This window comes from Salvelinus alpinus, chromosome 29, assembly GCF_045679555.1.
Source record: "Salvelinus alpinus chromosome 29, SLU_Salpinus.1, whole genome shotgun sequence".
Classification (NCBI taxonomy): Eukaryota; Metazoa; Chordata; class Actinopteri; order Salmoniformes; family Salmonidae; genus Salvelinus; species Salvelinus alpinus.
Genome location: NC_092114.1, coordinates 16409020 through 16429643, shown reverse-complemented (window position 1 = coordinate 16429643; position 20624 = coordinate 16409020). Strand labels below are relative to the sequence as shown.

Sequence of the window (20624 nt, the reverse complement as noted above, 5' to 3'; positions counted from 1 at the left end):
ATTCTTCTTACCAAACCACATGCCCTTTGTTTTGTTCAGAACAAAGTTAAGGGCAGGGGAGCCTTGGGGTACTCCCTTGGTGACAGGCAGTGGCTGAGACAGCAGATGTTCTGATTTTACACACTACACTCTTTGAGAGAGGTAGTTAGCAAACTAGGCCAAAGACCCCTCAGAGACACCAATCCTCCTTAGCCGGCCCACAAGAATGGAATGGTCTACCGTATCAAAATCTTTGTCCAAGTCAATAAAAATAGCAGCACAACATTGCTTAGAATCGAGGGCCATGGTGATGTCATTTAGGACCTTTAAGGTTGCAGTGACACATCCATAACCTGAGCAGAAACCAGATTGCATTCCAGAGAGAATACTACAGACATCAAGAAAGTCAGTCAGTTGATTATCGACAAGTTTTTCAGGTAGGGTACAGGCCAGGAGAGAGCTTAGGGCAGGTAGGGTACAGGCCAGGAGAGAGCTTAGGGCAGGTAGGGTACAGGCCAGGAGAGAGCTTAGGGCAGGTAGGGTACAGGCCAGGAGAGAGTTTAGGGCAGGTAGGGTACAGGCCAGGAGAGAGCTTAGGGCAGGTAGGGTACAGGCCAGGAGAGAGCTTAGGGCAGGTAGGGTACAGGCCAGGAGAGAGCTTAGGGCAGGTAGGGTACAGGCCAGGAGAGAGCTTAGGGCAGGTAGGGTACAGGCCAGGAGAGAGCTTAGGGCAGGTAGGGTACAGGCCAGGAGAGAGTTTAGGGCAGGTAGGGTACAGGCCAGGAGAGAGCTTAGGGCAGGTAGGGTACAGGCCAGGAGAGAGCTTAGGGCAGGTAGGGTACAGGCCAGGAGAGAGCTTAGGGCAGGTAGGGTACAGGCCAGGAGAGAGCTTAGGGCAGGTAGGGTACAGGCCAGGAGAGAGCTTAGGGCAGGTAGGGTACAGGCCAGGAGAGAGCTTAGGGCAGGTAGGGTACAGGCCGGTGCTGATGGAGGACGATAGCACCCAGCAACACTCAATAAAGAGCTATTTGAAAGTTTAATGCTTAAAACCAGCAAATCAAATTGTTTGGGGACAGACTTGGTGGAGACAACCGAGCACTGAAGGTGATCCTTGGTAAAGATCGCCACTCCACCACCTTTGGAAGATCTGTCTTGCCGGAAAAGTTTATAACCAGAAAGGTTAACATCAGTGTTCAAAACACTCTTCCTTAACCACGTCTCAGTAATGACCAACACATCTGGATTGGAGCTGTGAACCCACACTTTCAATTGATACATTTCAGGTAATAAGCTTCTAGTGTTAACATGCACATTAACGTTTGCGAGAGCAGAAATCAGTGAAACAGATATCAGAACACAAGTGAGAATTGTGGCTATCAACAGTAGATGGGCCATGTGTCACGTTCCTGACCTGTTTTATGTTATTTTTGTATGTGTTTAGTTGGTCAGGGCGTGAGTTGGGGTGGGCATTCTATGTTTTGTGTTTCTATGTTTAGGTCACTTGTAATTAGCCTTATATGGTTCTCAATCAGAGACAGGTGTTTGACGTTTTCCTCTGATTGAGAACCATATATAGGTTGGCTGTTTCACACTGTTTGTTGGTGGGTGATTGTCTCCTGTGTTTGTGTCTGCGCACCACACAGGATTGTTTCGGCGTGTTATTTCGTTTATGTAGTCTGTTTCCTGCTCGTGAGTTCTTCGTGTCTTTTATGTAAGTTCCATGTTTCAGGTTTCGTCTACGTTGTCCGTTTGTTATTTTGTATTTCAAGTATAGTTCGTTTTTGTTCTTGTTTAAATAAATCATTATGTCATCACACCTCGCTGCGCATTGGTCTACTGATCCTTCTCTCCTCTCCTTGTCCGAGGAAGAGGAGGACGACACCCGTTACACCATGGTGTACATCCACATGTATAGATATCATCAGCAGTAATACAATCAGGGCATGGCAGAGGACAGGGAGAGCTCTGCAGTGCATCAGATGGCAACACGATTATATTGTACAGCACTTTCATTAGGTAACATGAATACAAAGCTGGCGAGAGGTAGTGAGAACAGGATCAGAGTCCCGAGTGTGGGAACAAACATTGTCTGTCCCATGGTTGGGTAAACAAGCAAGTCCATAGTCAATAAAGCACGCAGGAGTCATGAGGCAAATAGCATAACCAACGGAGGAGGGGAAAGATGGGGGGGGGGGGTGGGAGGAGAAGGAGAGGAGGGTTGTTGATACAGCTTTAACACCAATCAGAGAAAGATTGGGAGAAGGATAAAGGGAGAAAAACTGCTGAAAAGAAAGAGGGGAGAGATGATGAAATAAAGATGGCAGAGAGACTGTTTTCATCTTGTTTTTGGGTTGTTTATTTGGTCACATTTGTGTATGTACGTATTAATTGTATGTATGTTTAATGTGTGTGTGTGTGTGTGTGCGTGCGTGCGTGCGTGTACGTATAAGGTTGTGTGAGTGTTAGTGTGGATGCCTCACTGTGGGAGATGGACATTTCTGTAAAAGGCAGAGGTTGCCCCTAGCAACAGGCCTCATTGTAAACAGATCCTTGCTATAGACACACACACACACACACACACACACACACACACACACACACACACACACACACACACACACACACACACACACACACACACACACACACACACACACACACACACAATGCACTATTTGAGATGTCTTTTTATCTTTTCAGTGTTGGCTGATTGTTGTGTTTCTTGTAAAATAAGCTGTGACTGGTTCAGCCTACCCAGAGGGCTAAGTAACAACATTTTAGTATTCATTCAATTTCCAAAGAACATTTAAAAAACAACAACAACCTATTCTCTTTGTATTTATGATCTCTCAGAGTAAAGCTATTCCCAATAGTGTACTACTAATATAAGTAAACACTACTGCACCAAACATAGTGCACTATTGAGGGAATAGCACTACTACTGACAAGGTAGTACACTATAGAGTGAATAGGGTGCCAGACGTAGTGTTCTATAGAATGAATAGGGTGCCAGATGTAGTGTACTATAGAGTGAATAGGGTGCCAGACGTAGTGTACTATAGAGTGAATAGGGTGCCAGTCGTAGTGTTCTATAGAATGAATAGGGTGCCAGATGTAGTGTTCTTTAGAGTGAATAGGGTGCCAGATGTAGTGTACTATAGAGTGAATAGGGTGCCAGATGTAGTGTACTATAGAGTGAATAGGGTGCCAGACGTAGTGTTCTATAGAGTGAATAGGGTGCCAGACGTAGTGTACTATAGAGTGAATAGGGTGCCAGACGTAGTGTTCTATAGAGTGAATAGGGTGCCGGACATAGTGTACTTTAGAGTGAATAGGGTGCCAGACGTAGTGTACTATAGAGTGAATAGGGTGCCAGGCGTAGTGTTCTTTAGAGTGAATAGGGTGCCAGACGTAGTGTACTATAGAGTGAATAGGGTGCCGGACATAGTGTACTTTAGAGTGAATAGGGTGCCAGACGTAGTGTACTATAGAGTGAATAGGGTGCCAGATGTAGTGTTCTATAGAGTGAATAGGGTGCCAGACGTAGTGTTCTATAGAGTGAATAAGGTGCCAGACGTAGTGTTCTTTAGAGTGAATAGGGTGCCAGACGTAGTGTTCTATAGAGTGAATAGGGTGCCAGACGTAGTGTTCTATAGAGTGAATAGGGTGCCAGACGTAGTGTTCTATAGAATGAATAGGGAGCCTGATGTAGTGTACTATAGAGTGAATAGGGTGCCAGACGTAGTGTTCTTTAGAGTGAATAGGGTGCCGGACATAGTGTACTTTAGAGTGAATAGGGTGCCAGACGTAGTGTACTATAGAGTGAATAGGGTGCCAGACGTAGTGTTCTATAGAGTGAATAGGGTGCCAGACGTAGTGTTCTATAGAGTGAATAGGGTGCCAGACGTAGTGTTCTATAGAGTGAATAAGGTGCCAGACGTAGTGTTCTATAGAGTGAATAGGGTGCCAGACATAGTGTACTATAGAGTGAATAGGGTGCCAGACGTAGTGTTCTTTAGAGTGAATAGGGTGCCAGACGTAGTGTTCTTTAGAGTGAATAGCGTGCCAGACGTAGTGTACTATAGAGTGAATAGGGTGCCAGACGTAGTGTACTATAGAGTGAATAGGGTGCCAGACGTAGTGTTCTATAGAGTGAATAGGGTGCCAGACGTAGTGTTCTATAGAGTGAATAGGGTGCCAGACGTAGTGTTTTATAGAGTGAATAGGGTGCCAGACATAGTGTACTATAGAGTGAATAGGGTGCCAGACGTAGTGTTCTATAGAGTGAATAGGGTACCAGACGTAGTGTACTATAGAGTGAATAGGGTGCCAGACGTAGTGTTCTATAGAGTGAATAGGGTGCCAGACATAGTGTTCTTTAGAGTGAATAGGGTGCCAGATGTAGTGTTCTATAGAGTGAATAGGGTGCCAGACGTAGTGTTCTTTAGAGTGAATAGGGTGCCAGTCGTAGTGTTCTATAGAGTGAATAGGGTGCCAGACGTAGTGTACTATAGAGTGAATAGGGTGCCAGACGTAGTGTTCTATAGAGTGAATAGGGTGCCAGACGTAGTGTTCTTTAGAGTGAATAGGGTGCCAGACGTAGTGTACTATAGAGTGAATAGGGTGCCAGACGTAGTGTTCTTTAGAGTGAATAGGGTGCCAGACGTAGTGTTCTTTAGAGTGAATAGGGTGCCATTTGAGTCTTGGTTCTAGTACAATCCATAGTGAAGCAAGTTAAGGTCAGGTTTCTAGTGTCTGCATTCATTATGGTTGTATTGGATTTCAGTGGCATCAAGTTTCCTTTGTGTTTCCTGAGAGCAGTGGGTTTACAGTAGCTAGTTGGCAATGTGTGTGTGTGTGTGTGTGTGTGTGTGTGTGTGTGTGTGTGTGTGTGTGTCTTCCTGCCTGCCTGCCAGAGAAGCCTCAGTATATACCCTAAACCTACAGTATATACCCTCAGTATATACCCTAAACCTACAGTATATACCCTCAGTATATACTCTAAACCTACAGTATATACCCTCAGTATATACCCTAAACCTACAGTATATAGCCTCAGTATATACTCTAAACCTACAGTATATACCCTCAGTATATACCCTAAACCTACAGTATATACCCTCAGTATATACTCTAAACCTACAGTATATACCCTCAGTATATACTCTAAACCTACAGTATATACTCTAAACCTACAGTATATACCCTAACCCTACAGTATATACCCTACAGTATGTACCCTACAGTGTATATAGCCTAACCCTGCAGTATATACCCTAAACCTGCAGTATATACCCTAAACCTGCAGTATATACCCTAAACCTACAGTATATACCCTAAACATACAGTATATACCCTAAACCTGCAGTATATACCCTAAACCTGCAGTATATACCCTAAACCTACAGTATATACCCTAAACCTACAGTATATACCCTAAACCTACAGTATATACCCTACAGTATGTATCCTACAGTGTATATACCCTAAACCTACATTATATACCCTAACCCTACAGTATATATCCCAAAGCTGCAGTATATACCCTAAACCTACAGTATGTACCCTACAGTATATACCCTAAACCTACAGTATGTACCCTACAGTATTAACCCTAAACCTACAGTATGTACCCTACAGTATATACCCTAAACCTACAGTATGTACCATACAGTATATACCCTAAACCTACAGTATGTACCCTACAGTATATACCCTAAATGTCACGGTTCTCTAAAGTAGAACCCAGAAGCAGACCAGGACAAGGAGAGTAAGACGAAGGTGAGTATTTATTTACAAGTTTAAATGTAGTGATAGAAAAATCCAAGTAGCGGAGCGGGCAGCGGAGGTGAGTTGATGGAATTGAGTAAGCAGATCCAAGGAAGTAACTGAAGTCACCGACGACCAGGTAGGGATGGGATGAGTGTTCCGGGTGAATGACTGTAGACAGAAAAAACGGAGGTAAGTTCAAGGCAAGCAAGACGTACAAAACAACAAAACAAACTCTATCAAACTGGAGGCTGATACGCTGGCACAACATACTGTTCATGGCTAACGATCCGGCAGGGAATGGATGTCAGGTCAGCGCTTATGAAGTGGAGGGGTGATGATCAGGACCAGGTGTGCAGATGGCTGATGGGATACAGGTGCGGGTACTCAGAGATCCTCCAACTAGCTACGTCGCCCGGCAACCAGACAGGGTGCGTTCCAGGACACCGGAAAAAACACTCCAGGACAGAACACAGGCAAAAACAGACTCAGGAAGCGGGATTCGTGACACTAAACCTACAGTATGTACCCTACAGTATATACCCTAAACCTACAGTATATACCCTACAGTATGTACCCTACAGTATATACCCTAAACCTACAGTATATACCCTACAGTATGTACCCTACAGTATATACCCTAAACCTACAGTATGTACCCTACAGTATATACCCTAAACCTACAGTATGTACCCTACAGTATATACCCTAAACCTACAGTATGTACCCTACAGTATATACCCTAAACCTATGCAAATGCAAATAATCTGGGTAGCCATTGGCTTGGGGGTAGAAGCTATTTAGGAGCGTCTTGGACCTAGACTTGATGCTCCGGTACCACTTGCCGTGCGGTAGCAGAGAGAACAGACTAGGGTGGCTGGAGTCTTTTACAATTTTTAGGGCCTTCCTCTGACACCGCCTGGTATAGAGGTCCTGGATGGCAGGAAACTGGGCCCCGGGGATGTACTGGGCTGTACGCACTACCCTCTGTAGTGCCTTGCGGTCGGAGGCCGAGCAGTTGCCATTCCAGGCAGTAATGCAACCCGTCAGGATGCTCTCGATGGTGCAGCTGTAAGACCTTTTGAGGATCTGAGGACCCATGCCAAATCTTCTCAGTCTCTTGAGGGGGAAAAGGTTTTGTCGTGCCTTCTTCACGACTGTCATGGTGTTCTTGGACCATGTTAGTTTGTTGGTGTGGACGCCAAGGAACTTGAAGCTCTCAACCTGCTCCACTCCAGCCCCATCGATGAGAATGGGGGCGTGCTCGGTCCTCCTTTTCCTCTAGTCCACAATCATCTATTTTGTCTTGATCACATTGAGGTAGAGGTTGTTGTCCTTGCACCACACGGTCAGGTCTCTGACCTCCTCCCTATAGGCTGTCTCATCGTTGTCTGTGATCAGGCCTACCACTGTTGTGTCGTCTGCAAACTTAATGATAGTGTTGGAGTCGTGCCTGGCCATGCAGTCGTGGGTGAACAGGGAGTACAGGAGGGGACTGAGCACGCACCCCTGGAGAGCTCCAGTATTGAGGATCAGCATGGCAGATGTGTTGCTACCTACCCTCACCACCTGGGGGCGGCCCGTCAGGAAGTCCAGGATCCAGTTGCAGAGGGAGGTGTTTAGTCCCAGGTTCCTTAGCTTAGTGATGAGCTTTGAGGGTACTATGGTGTTGAACGCTGAGCTGTAGTCAATGAATAGCATTCTCACATAGGTGTTCCTTTTGTCCAGGTGGGAAAGGGCAGTGTGGAGTGTAATAGAGATTGCATCATCTGTGGATCTGTTTGGGCGGTATGCAAATTGGAGTGGGTATAGGGTTTCTGGGATAATGGTGTTGATGTGAGCCATTACCAGCCTTTCAAAGCACTTCATGGCTACGGACGTGAGTGCTACGGGTCTGTAGTCATTTAGGCAGGTTGCCTTTGTGTTCTTGGGCATAGGGACTATGGTGGTCTGCTTGAAACATGTTGGTATTGCAGACTCAATCAGGGACATGTTGAAAATGTCAGTGAAGACACCTGCCAGTTGGTCAGCATATGCCCGGAGTACACGTCCTGGTAATCCGTCTGGCCCCGCAGCCTTGTGTATGTTGACCTGTTTGAAGGTCTTACTCACGTTGGCTACGGAGAGCGTGATCACACAGTCGTCCGGAACAGCTGATGCTCTCATGCATGCCTCAGTGTTGCTTGCCTCGAAGCGAGCATAGAAGTGGTTTAGCTCGTCTGGTAGGCTCGTGTCACTGGGCAGCTCGCGGCTGTGCTTCTCTTTGTTGTCTGTAATAGTTTGCAAGCCCTGCTACGTCCGACGAGCGTCGGAGCCGGTGTAGTATGATTCAATCTTAGCCCTGTATTGACGCTTTGCCTGTTTGATGGTTCGTCGCAGGGCATAGCGGGATTTCTTGTAAGCTTCCGGGTTAGAGTCCCGCACCTTGAAGCGGCAGCTCTACCCTTTAGCTCGGTGCGAATGTTGCCTGTAATCCATGGCTTCTGGTTGGGGTATGTACGTACAGTCACTGTGGGGACTACGTCCTCAATGCACTTATTGATAAAGCCAGTGACTGATGTGGTGTATTCCTCAATGTCATCGGAAGCATCCTGGAACATGTTCCAGTCTGTGATAGCAAAACAGTCCTGTAGTTTAGCATATGCTTCATCTGACCATTTTTTTATACCGAGTCACTAGTGCTTCCTGTTTTAATTTTTGCTCAGTTATAAAACTCCATAGTACGCAGTTATAACACTCTATAGTACTCAGTTATAAAACTCTATAGTACTCAGTTATAAAACTCCATAGTACTCAGTTATAACACTCTATAGTACTCAGTTATAAAACTCCATAGTACTCAGTTATAACACTCTATAGTACTCAGTTATAAAACTCTATAGTACTCAGTTATAAAACTCCATAGTACTCAGTTATAACACTCTATAGTACTCAGTTATAAAACTCTATAGTACTCAGTTATTAAACTCTATAGTACTCAGTTATAAAACTCCATAGTACTCAAGAGTAGTCTCTAATGTATAGTCCCCCTCTCTTCTCTCCTTCTCTTTTCTCTAATGTATAGTCCCCCTCTCTTCTCTCCTTCTCTTTTCTCTGATGGATAGTCCCACTCTCTTCTCTCCTTTCTCTCCTTCTCTCTGCCTTTATAATTCTGAAAGTAGAGTCTGTAATCTAACTAAATGTTCTCTGAGAAATTTAAATAAACAAATAAACAATCTCTCTCTCTCTCTCTCTCTCTCTCTCTCTCTCTCTCTCTCTCTCTCTCTCTCTCTCTCTCTCTCTCTCTCTCTCTCTCTCTCTCCCCCCCTCCCCCCCCTCTCTCTCTCTCCCTTCCCCCCTCTCTCTCTCTCCCTCCCCCCCTCTCTCTCTCTCCCTCCCCCCCTCTCTCTCCCCCCCTCTCTCCCCCCCCCTCTCCCCCCCCCCCCCTCTCTCCCCCCCCCCCTCTCTCCCTCTAGGGTCAGGCCTGGGTTCCGTCTATAGATGAAGAAAGTTCTTCCAGAGATGAGTTCTATGATGATGAAGACCTCTTCTCAGGCTCCGGATCTGGCTGTGAGTGTCCTGTGTGTGTGTGTGTGTGTGTGTGTGTGTGTGTGTGTGTGTGTGTGTGTGTGTGTGTGTGTGTGTGTGTGTGTGTGTGTGTGTGTGTGTGTGTGTGTGTGTGTGTGTGTGTGTGTGTAGGCATGTTTGAACAGGTCTATGTTAGAATCCATGTGTGTGTGAGTTCTTAAATCTGCAGCTCTGACTCTGTGGTCTACCTGAACACAGGGACTATACACATAGGCACTCACACATTTTACCTGAAAACGGGAACTGGACACAGAAACTAAAGCAAACACACACACAGAGATTGAACGCGCACACACCCCCTCCCAGTAGCCAGGCCTCCACCCAGATCAAGTGATTTTATTTACTGTAATCTGATTACAGACAGCAGATCAGGTGATCACAAGTAGACAAGCCTTTGTGAGTTTGTTTGTGTGTGTGTGTGTGTGTGTGTGTGTGTGTGTGTGTGTGTGTGTGTGTGTGTGTGTGTGTGTGTGTGTGTGTGTGTGTGTGTGTGTGTGTGTGTGTGTGTGTGTGTGTGTGTGTGTAGAATTACCTCCATAACTTTAATCAGATGTATTATTCATTTTATTTGTTATATTAGAGGTCTTTGTTTCAGATTAGTTTCTATAACTGTAATTATCCAATCTCTCTCTGTTTCAGATTAGTTTCTATAACTAATTATCCATTCTCTCTCTGTTTCAGATTAGTTTCTATAACTGTAATTATCCATTCTCTCTCTGTTTCAGATTAGTTTCTATAACTGTAATTATCCAATCTCTCTCTGTTTCAGATTAGTTTCTATAACTGTAATTATCCATTCTCTCTCTGTTTCAGATTAGTTTCTATAACTAATTATCCATTCTCTCTCTGTTTCAGATTAGTTTCTATAACTGTAATTATCCATTCTCTCTCTGTTTCAGATTAGTTTCTATAACTGTAATTATCCATTCTCTCTCTGTTTCAGATTAGTTTCTATAACTGTAATTATCCATTCTCTCTCTGTTTCAGATTAGTTTCTATAACTGTAATTATCCATTCTCTCTCTGTTTCAGAGTATAGCCTATACCTCTTTCTTTTCCTCTCACTCTGATAACATACAGTATTTTAGTTCATATTTAGTTTAACAACTAACCCCTCTCCTTCCATCTTTCTTTCTCTCCGTAGTTCCAGAGATGAAGGTCAACCCTACAGCGGTGGGCGTATCTTTACCTACGGAAGCGCCCCTCCCCTTCTCCACCACCCAGGCCACTGGCCCCGCCCCCTCGGCCCCACCTGTAGCCGAGCCCAGCCCTAAACTTGACGTCCTTCCTACCCCACTACCCACTGAGGGAGAAGGGGAGAGCGGGGTAGAGTGGGAGAGAGAACAAGAGAGGGAGAGAGAACAAGAGAGGGAGAGGGAACAAGAGAAGGAGAGGGAACAAGAGAAGGAGAGGGAACAAGAGAAGGAGAGGGAACAAGAGAGGGAGAGGGAACAAGAGAGGGAGAGGGAACAAGAGAGGGAGAGGGAACAAGAGAGGGAGAGGGAACAAGAGAAGGAGAGGGAACAAGAGAAGGAGAGGGAACAAGAGAAGGAGAGGGAACAAGAGAAGGAGAGGGAACAAGAGAAGGAGAGGGAACAAGAGAAGGAGAGGGAACAAGAGAAGGAGAGGGAACAAGAGAAGGAGAGGGAACAAGAGAAGGAGAGGGAACAAGAGAAGGAGAGGGAACAAGAGAAGGAGAGGGAACAAGAGAAGGAGAGGGAACAAGAGAAGGAGAGGGAACAAGAGAAGGAGAGGGAACAAGAGAAGGAGAGGGAACAAGAGAGGGAGAGGGAACAAGAGAAGGAGAGGGAACAAGAGAAGGAGAGGAAACAAGAGAAGGAGAGGGAACAAGAGAAGGAGAGGGAACAAGAGAGGGAGAGGGAACAAGAGAGGGAGAGGGAACAATTGAAGGAGAGGGAACAAGAGAAGGAGAGGGAACAAGAGAAGGAGAGAGAAAAAGAGAGGGAGAGGGAACGAGAGAGGGAGAGGGAACGAGAGAGGGAGAGGGAACGAGAGAGGGAGAGGGAACGAGAGAGGGAGAGGGAACGAGAGAGGGAGAGGGAACGAGAGAGGGAGAGGGTGAGAGAACGAGAAAGAGAGAGGATACGGGAATTAGAGAGGGAACAAGAAAGAGAGAAGGCCGCCCAGACTACCATCTCCCCCCGCAGCCCTGCAGCTCTTCCCATGGCAACCACCAGTTTGGCGACTCCTTCGGCGGAGAGCGCAGCACCCTCTAGCGGCGTGGAAGACTTGGGCACCACAGAAGAAGAGGACGAGGATGTTTACCTGTCCCCAGACCCCACCACCAGTTTACTTATGGAGACCACCACAGAAGAAGAAGAAGAAGTGACCACTACTGCCACAGAGACAGAGACCACACCCATCCCAGAGACAACAGCTCCAAACACTACGACTGGCCCAGCCCCAACTGAGAGGTCTAGCTCCGCCCCCTTCAGGCCCAGGGTTCCTGTGACCTTGCCTACTAAAGCTGCACCCACAGAGAAGAGCACACGTCCCCAGCTACCCTCTACGACGGTGTGTGTGTGTGTGTGTGTCCTGTGTGAATGTGTCATCACATGTGGAGTGAGAGACACAGGTGGGCCTCGTTAAGAGAGCGTTAGTAGCGTCGTTAATGATTCATTACATGATTAGAATCCAGATAAATGGACTGGAGCCAGTGGAGGCTGCTGAGGGGAGGACGGCTCTGAATAATGGCTGGGACGGAGCGAATTGAACGGCATCTAACACGTTCCGCTCCAGCCGTTACCACGAGTCCATCCTCCCCAATTAAGGTGCCACCAGCCTCCTGTGACAAACGCACATAATATGATGTTTATTTGGGTTCTCTATCTGATGTGTTCAACTGACATGGTCACTGTATTTCTCTCTCTCAGAATAATGAGTTGGGGGTTAACGGACCCAGCGGAGACTTTGAGATCCGTGAGGAGGACCATCGCCAGGGCAACGAGGTTGTTGGGCGTGGCGTGGAGACGGGAGCGGAGCCTGATCTGATTGGCAACACGATCAACACGGGAAGTTCTGCCGCTCAACTTCCTCAGAAGAACATCCTGGAGAGGAAGGAGGTCCTGATAGGCGAGTCTCTCTCACTCTATCTCTCTCTTTCTCTCTTCTAATCTCTGTCACTCCATCTCTCTCTTTGCCTTTTCTATTCTCTGTCATTCCATCTCTCTCTTTCTCTCTTCTAATCTTAATCTCTGTCACTCCATCTCTCTCTTTGCCTCTTCTAATCTCTGTCACTCCATCTCTCTCTTTCTTCTAATCTCTGTCACTCCATCTCTCTCTTTCTTCTAATCTCTGTCACTCCATCTCTCTCTTTGCCTCTTCTAATCTCTGTCACTCCATCTCTCTCTTTGCCTCTTCTAATCTTAATCTCTGTCACTCCATCTCTCTCTTTGCCTCTTCTAATCTCTGTCACTCCATCTCTCTCTTTCTTCTAATCTCTGTCACTCCATCTCTCTCTTTCTCTCTGTATTCTTCTGATTGGACATAGCCTTTTTGTCTTCATTCTGATTGGCTGTCTGTCTCTCCCCTCAGCCATTCAGATTGCTTGCCTGCTGGCGGTGGTTTTCGGTGCCTTCATGGTGATCGGTAAAGAGCAGGAGTCATACAGGGCTTAGCGTGTCCTTAGCGTGTCCGTGCGCTAGACACGTGTGCTGTTAGTTTGTTGTGTATGACCAGTAGCACACGCATTATATGAGTGTGTATGTGCTTGTGTGTCTTATTGACACATGATGTTAGCATGTATTGTGTAGGTGGGGACTATGTAAGGACACATGATGTTAGCGTGTACTGTGTAGGTGGGGACTATGTAAGGACACATGATGTTAGCATGTACTGTGTAGGTGGGGACTATGTAAGGACACATGATGTTAGCGTGTACTGTGTAGGTGGGGACTATGTAAGGACACATGATGTTAGCGTGTACTGTGTAGGTGGGGACTATGTAAGGACACATGATGTTAGCGTGTACTGTGTAGGTGGGGACTATGTAAGGACACATGATGTTAGCGTGTACTGTGTAGGTGGGGACTATGTAAGGACACAGCTTTGGGGACTTTAGATCATAATGACAGATAATAGTGAGTTGATATGTTGACATGTCAGTTGGTATACTAGCATTGTGTGCAGTGCTTGAAGTGGTACTTGAAGATGCGGGTATTTACTTACAGCTGCAATATGTAACTTTTTGGGTCAATCTGACCAAATGCACATAGAAATGTGAGTTATAGATCTGTGATTCGAAATTGAAAGCAAGTCTAGGAAGTGTTTTTGCGGCTTTTACTTTCGGTTTTGTATGCCAGCTTCAAACAAGCTGAAAATACAATATTTAGGTTATTGAAAAGAAATATATTTCACAGTGGTTTAGATGGTACAATGATTCTCTACACTATACATTGCTTGTTTTGTCACATAAACTGAAATTAGGCAACGCAACCAGGAAATGGTGGAGCGATTTCTGGATATTGCACCTTTAACTCACTCAATTTACCATGCCCGAGGGTGATTTTATTCTATTTGAATCCATTTCTATTGGCTATTCTCCACAAGTCCACTTCAACTGCATGGCGTTGGTCTGTTTCTGGTGGTTTCTTTACATTTTCTGTCCTATTTAGAATATGTTCTACAATGTTTGACCATATTTCTCTCCCTCTCGCTCTCGCCCCGTCCCTCCCTCTCGCTCTCTCCCCGTCCCTCCCTCTCGCTCTCTCCCCGTCCCTCCCTCTCGCTCTCTCCCCGTCCCTCCCTCTCGCTCTCTCCCCGTCTCTCCCTCTCGCTCTCTCCCCGTCCCTCCCTCTCGCTCTCTCCCCGTCCCTCCCTCTCGCTCTCTCCCCGTCCCTCCCTCTCGCTCTCTCCCCGTCCCTCCCTCTCGCTCTCTCCCCGTCTCTCCCTCTCGCTCTCTCCCCGTCCCTCCCTCTCGCTCTCTCCCCGTCCCTCCCTCTCGCTCTCTCCCCGTCCCTCCCTCTCGCTCTCTCCCCGTCTCTCCCTCTCGCTCTCTCCCCGTCTCTCCCTCTCGCTCTCTCCCCGTCCATCCCTCTCGCTCTCTCCCCATCCCTCCCTCTCGCTCTCTCCCCGTCCCTCCCTCTCGCTCTCTCCCCGTCCCTCCCTCTCGCTCTCTCCCCGTCTCTCCCTCTCGCTCTCTCCCCGTCCCTCCCTCTCGCTCTCTCCCCGTCTCTCCCTCTCGCTCTCTCCCTCTCGCTCTCTCCCCGTCCCTCCCTCTCGCTCTCTCCCCGTCCCTCCCTCTCGCTCTCTCCCCGTCCCTCCCTCTCGCTCTCTCCCCGTCCCTCCCTCTCGCTCTCTCCCCGTCTCTCCCTCTCGCTCTCTCCCCGTCTCTCCCTCTCGCTCTCTCCCCGTCCCTCCCTCTCGCTCTCTCCCCGTCCCTCCCTCTCGCTCTCTCCCCGTCCCTCCCTCTCGCTCTCTCCCCGTCCCTCCCTCTCGCTCTCTCCCCGTCCCTCCCTCTCGCTCTCTCCCCGTCCCTCCCTCTCGCTCTCTCCCCGTCCCTCCCTCTCGCTCTCTCCCCGTCTCTCCCTCTCGCTCTCTCCCTCTCACTCTTTCCCCATCCCTCCCTCTCTCTTCTTCCTTCCTTCCCGTCTGCTCTCTCTCCCTCCTCTCTCCTTCTCCCTCCCTCCATCTCTCCCTCCACAGCGGTGATAGTGGGGGGTGTGGTGGGGGCTCTGTTCGCAGCGTTCCTGGTCATGCTGCTGGTGTACAGGATGAAGAAGAAAGATGAGGGCAGCTACACGCTGGAGGAACCCAAACAGGCTACCGTCACCTACCAGAACCCTGACAAACAGGCTACCGTCACCTACCAGAACCCTGCCAAACAGGAGGAGTTCTATGCATGAGAGAGAGAGAGAGAGAGAGAGAGAGAGAGAGAGAGAGAGAGAGGTGTGTGTGTTTGTGAGAGAGAGAGAGAGAGACAGAGGGAGAGGGATCACTCCACCTCCTGTCTTGTCGCCTCACCTCTCCTTCCCATCTCTTCCTCCCTCTCCCCCATGTCATTTGTTGTTAAGAGTGCCTGTCTCCATGGACTCCGAACTTTCTTTAAAAAATTTAAAAATAAATGAACAAAAATATATAAGCTGAAAAAATAACCATAAACACATGATACACATATTTGTTTTTTTAAGTAAATGTTATGAATATTATACAATTATTGTTCTGATGTAATTCATTAATTTTCTTTTTTTTGTTGTAAAAACACAAGCTCTTATCCTGTGTTCCAGCACGATACTCTGTGTGTTCCACTGAGCAAATGAGCCAAGAGAAAGAGGGATGAGGGGAGAAGGAGGTAGGAGGGAGAGAGGTGTCATCTGATTGGCCACACAGATACTGGGGTCAAAGGTTAGAGGAAAGCTCACTATTGAATTGCCTTCCACCGTCCTGGTGCGCACACACACACACACACACACACACCGTGTGTACAGTCGTGGCCAAAAGTTTTGAGAATGACACAAATATTAATTTCCACAAAGTTTGCTGCTTCAGTGTCTTTAGATATTTTTGTCAGATGTTACTATGGAATACTGAAGTATAATTACAAGCATTTCATAAGTGTCAAAGGCTTTTATTGACAATTACATGAAGTTGATGCAAAGAGTCAATATTTGCAGTGTTGACCCTTCTTTTTCAAGACCTCTGCAATCCGCCCTGGCATGCTGTCAATTAACTTCTGGGCCACATCCTGACTGATGGCAGCCCATTCTTGCATAATCAATGCTTGGAGTTTGTCAGAATTTGTGGTTTTTTTTTTTTTATTTTTTTTTATTTTTTATTTTTTTTAACCCCTTTTCTCCCCAATTTTTCGTGGTATCCAATCGCTAGTAATTACTATCTTGTCTCATCGCTACAACTCCCGTACGGGCTCGGGAGAGACGAAGGTCGAAAGTCATGCGTCCTCCGAAGCACAACCCAACCTAGCCGCACTGCTTCTTAACACAGCGCGCCTCCAACCCGGAAGCCAGCCGCACCAATGTGTCGGAGGAAACACCGTGCACCCGCCCCCTCGGTTAGCGCGCACTGCGCCCGGCCCGCCACAGGAGTCGCTGGAGCGCGATGAGACAAGGATATCCCTACCGGCCAAACCCTCCCTAACCCGGACGACGCTAAGCCAATTGTGCGTCGCCCCACGGACCTCCCGGTCGCGGCCGGCTGCGACAGAGCCTGGGCGCGAACCCAGACTCTGGTGGCGCAGCATAGCACTGCGATGCAGTGCTCTAGACCACTGCGCCACCCGGGAGGCCCCATTTGTGGGTTTTTGATTGTCCACCCGCCTCTTGAGGATTGACCACAAGTTCTCAAAGGGATTAAGGTCTGGGGAGTTTCCTGGCCATGGACCCAAAATATCGATGCCACTTAGTTATCACTTTTGCCTTATGGCAAGGTGCTCCATCATGCTGGAAAAGGCATTGTTCGTCACCAAACTGTTCCTGGGTGGTTGGGAGAAGTTGTTCTCGGAGGATGTGTTGGTACCATTCTTTATTCATGGCTGTGTTCTTAGGCAAAATTGTGAGTGAGCCCACTCCCTTGGCTGAGAAGCAACCCCACACATGAATGGTCTCAGGATGCTTTACTGTTGGCATGACACAGGACTGATGGTAGCGCTCACTTTGTCTTCTCCGGACAAGCTTTTTTCCGGGTTGCCCCAAACAATCGGAAAGGGGATTCATCAGAGAAAATGACTTTACCCCAGTCCTCAGCAGTCCAATCCCTGTACCTTTTGCAGAATACCAGTCTGTCCCTGATGTTTTTCCTGGAGAGAAGTGGCTTCTTTGCTGCCCTTCTTGACTCCAGACCATCCTCCAAAAGTCTTCGCCTCACTGTGCGTGCAGATGCACTCACACCTGCCTGCTGCCATTCCTGAGCAAGCTCTGTACTGGTGGTGCCACGATCCAGCAGCTGAATCAACTTTAGGAGACGGTCCTGCCGCTTGCTGGACTTTCTTGGGCGCCCTGAAGCCTTCTTCACAACAATTGAACCGCTCTCCTTGAAGTTCTTGATGATCCGATAAATGGTTGATTTAGGTGCAATCTTACTGGCAGCAATATCCTTGCCTGTGAAGCCCTTTTTGTGCAAAGCAATGATGACAGCACGTGTTTCCTTGCAGGTAACCATGTTTGACAGAGGAAGAACAATGATTCCAAGCACAACCCTCCTTTTGAAGCTTCCAGTCTGTTATTCGAACTCAATCAGCATGACAGAGTGATTTCCAGCCTTGTCCTCGTCAACACTCACACCTGTGTTAACAAGAGAATCACTGACATGATGTCAGCTGGTCCTTTTGTGGCAGGGCTGAAATGCAGTGGAAATGTTTTTGGGGGATTCAGTTCATTTGCATGGTAAAGAGGGACTTTGCAATTAATTGCAATTCATCTGATCACTCTTCATAACATTCTGGAGTATATGCAAACTGAGGCAGCAGACTTTGTGAAAATTAATATTTGTTTCATTCTCAAAACTTTTGGCCACGACTGTACTGTGGTGATGTGTAGTGCACGAACACAAACACACACACACACACACACAGCTTGGACCCCTCTCTCTGTGCTTGGTCAATTGGAGTAGGGGAACCCTCCCACAACGCTCTGACAACCTCGGGACAACGTTGTGGCAACATTCACTGTTAGTTAGCAAAGGATTCTAACCAGGGATGTAGTGGTAAATAAACCGCTGAAGCCCGGTGGGGCGGCGAGTAACAAACATCAGCTAATGATAAGAATGACACTTGAGCATAGTAGATGTGTTAACACTGTTCACCAAGTAAAGGGGTGTTTAAACAACAGTTAACACTATTCACCAAGTAAAGGGGTGTTTAAACAATAGTTTACACTGTTCACCAAGTAAAGGGGTGTTTAAACAATAGTTTACACTATTCACCAAGTAAAGGGGTGTTTAAACAATAGTTTACACTGTTCACCAAGTTAAGGGGTGTTAAACAATAGTTTACACTGTTCACCAAGTAAAGGGGTGTTTAAACAATAGTTTACACTGTTCACCAAGTAAAGGGGTGTTTAAACAACAGTTTACACTGTTCACCAAGTAAAGGGGTGTTTAAACAATAGTTTACACTGTTCACCAAGTAAAGGGGTGTTTAAACAACAGTTTACACTGTTCACCAAGTAAAGGGGTGTTTAAACAATAGTTTACACTGTTCACCAAGTAAAGGGGTGTTTAAACAACAGTTTACACTGTTCACCAAGTAAAGGGGTGTTTAAACAACAGTTTACACTGTTCACCAAGTAAAGGGGTGTTTAAACAATAGTTTACGAGCGTTTACCCTCCTACATCCCTGGGTCGTATTCATTAAGCAGCAAATGAAGAAAACTAACGGAAACGGGGAGAGGGACTATCTGGCCTTGTCCTGTAAGAAATGCTCATTTCCGTTTTCCATTGCAAAACATTTTCCAACATTGTCCATTGCGTGTCTTAATGAATAGGACCCTGGTGCTGTATGCCAACACAGGGATAGTGGCTAGTTAGTTGTCTGGTCTGCTCCTTTATGCTGTACAAAAGTGATAGTTCTATGGATAGTGATATTGATAATCAATAATATGTCAATGTTCCAGACTGGATGGTAAATGATAATATTGATAATACTCCAACGGGAGGACATGTATTTAGCATTTTCAAAAGGTTATATGTAAACATCGTTGTCTGTCATCGTCACTCTAACCACGATCACTGTTTCTATATCACGTCAGTCTGTGGTATTAACCACGATCACTGTTTCTATATCACGTCAGTCTGTGGTATTAACCACGATCACTGTTTCTATATCACGTCAGTCTGTGGCGCTGTGCTCTCAACACACGCAAGCATGCGCTCACACAATTAAGCACATACACACACACACACACAAGCACGTGTTCACACGCTCGAACACAGACATACACACACAAACATACATATCACCTGCGCTTCATTGACTAAATATACATCAATCGTATCACTCACCATATCATTGACTAAATATACATCAATCATATCATTATCCTCATCAGACAAGGTGGTTTCAGTACGTTATTGATAAGTCATCAATCCGTTTCAGGTTGGTTAGAGTTTGGTCCGTTGTGTAAAAGCAAAATCGTGTATCCATCCAATCACCTGCATGCTCTTTCTTTCTCTTATCCCATTGGTTGTCTGTCTGGGGGTGGGCGGTTCTTTGTAACTGTGAGGGTGGGACTTACGATGCTGAAAGTGACTCTTCAAGTAGAAGTTGTCCATCGGTAAGTATGAGGACAGGAGTTTGGCTGGGGGCTGTGGGTAGGTGTGAGGACAGGAGTTTGGCTGGGGGCTGTGGGTAGGTGTGGGGACAGGAGTTTGGCTGGGGGCTGTGGGTAGGTGTGGGGACAGGAGTTGTGCTTTCTATCTAAGATTGTAACAATAACCAACACAACAGTACGATACCATGCTAATAATACAACCAGGCTAATATCTTCTAATATACTGTAGAACAACTGCATGGGAGTCAAACTATACTAGTGTGTGTGTGAGGGGTGTTCTCTGAGAGGAATGTACTGTGGGCAGGTGTGTATTTTACCTGTTCCAGCAGTTCTGACGCTCTTCCATAGTCAGGTAGTCACACCTGTAGCCGTGTGTGTGTGTGTAGGTCTCACCTGTTCACTGCTGAATGTGGGGCTAGTCTGCTTTTTCACACAGTCTGTCTCTCTGTTTGTATTAGGACTGACTGACACACACATCACAGTGTGTGTGTGTGTGTGTGTGTGTGTGTGTGTGTGTGTGTGTGTGTGTGTGTGTGTGTGTGTGTGTGTGTGTGTGTGTGTGCGCCAAGCCGTATTCACGGTTACCCATGCTGTTTTTATACATGTACATTTCTTAAGGCTGAGTTTCTGTCATTGACTGCTGGGCGCCGGGAGACGGACCTCCTCGCATCAGCCCTGTCACTCTGTTCCAAATAAAAGACCTCATTGGTTAACACACTGGCCTCTGTGATTTCATTGGCTGAGGCTGTGTGGGTGGAAGGAACATGAGGGGACTGATGGGGTGAAGAGCTCTGAATAGTGAATCGCAATATCACATGGTTAACACTCTTCGGTGATAATTTCACTTCCTTATGTTATAAAATATATTTTACAGTTAGTCCCGTGTAGCTCTGTTGGTAGAGCACAGCAACTTCCAATGCCAGGGTTGTGGGTTCAATTCCCACCAGAGACTAGTATGAAACTGTATGAACTCACTACTGGAAGTCCGTCTGGATAAGAGCGTCTGCTTAATAACTAACATGTAAAAAAGACAAGTATGATTATTCATGGTCTGGATCGTTCAGTGTGG

General features: G+C 46.7%; 1 protein-coding gene across 3 annotated transcripts in view; it reads left to right on the top strand.

The window, feature by feature from the left end:
* The window catches only part of LOC139559138 (RNA-binding protein 25-like), a 66657-nt gene extending 46387 nt beyond the window's left edge, over positions 1–20270 (top strand). For 2 of the 3 annotated variants that reach the window (XM_071374877.1, XM_071374878.1), the window contains exons 2-5: positions 9204–9297; positions 10459–11849; positions 12209–12407; positions 14979–20270. In XM_071374877.1, the coding sequence (XP_071230978.1) occupies positions 9204–9297; positions 10459–11849; positions 12209–12407; positions 14979–15178 (1884 nt within the window). In that variant the 3' untranslated portion in view covers positions 15179–20270. Of the gene's footprint in view, positions 1–6045; positions 6270–9203; positions 9298–10458; positions 11850–12208; positions 12408–14978 lie in introns of all 3 variants that reach the window. The other variant, XM_071374875.1, reaches the window with a different exon arrangement.
* Positions 20271–20624: the final 354 nt, after the last annotated feature.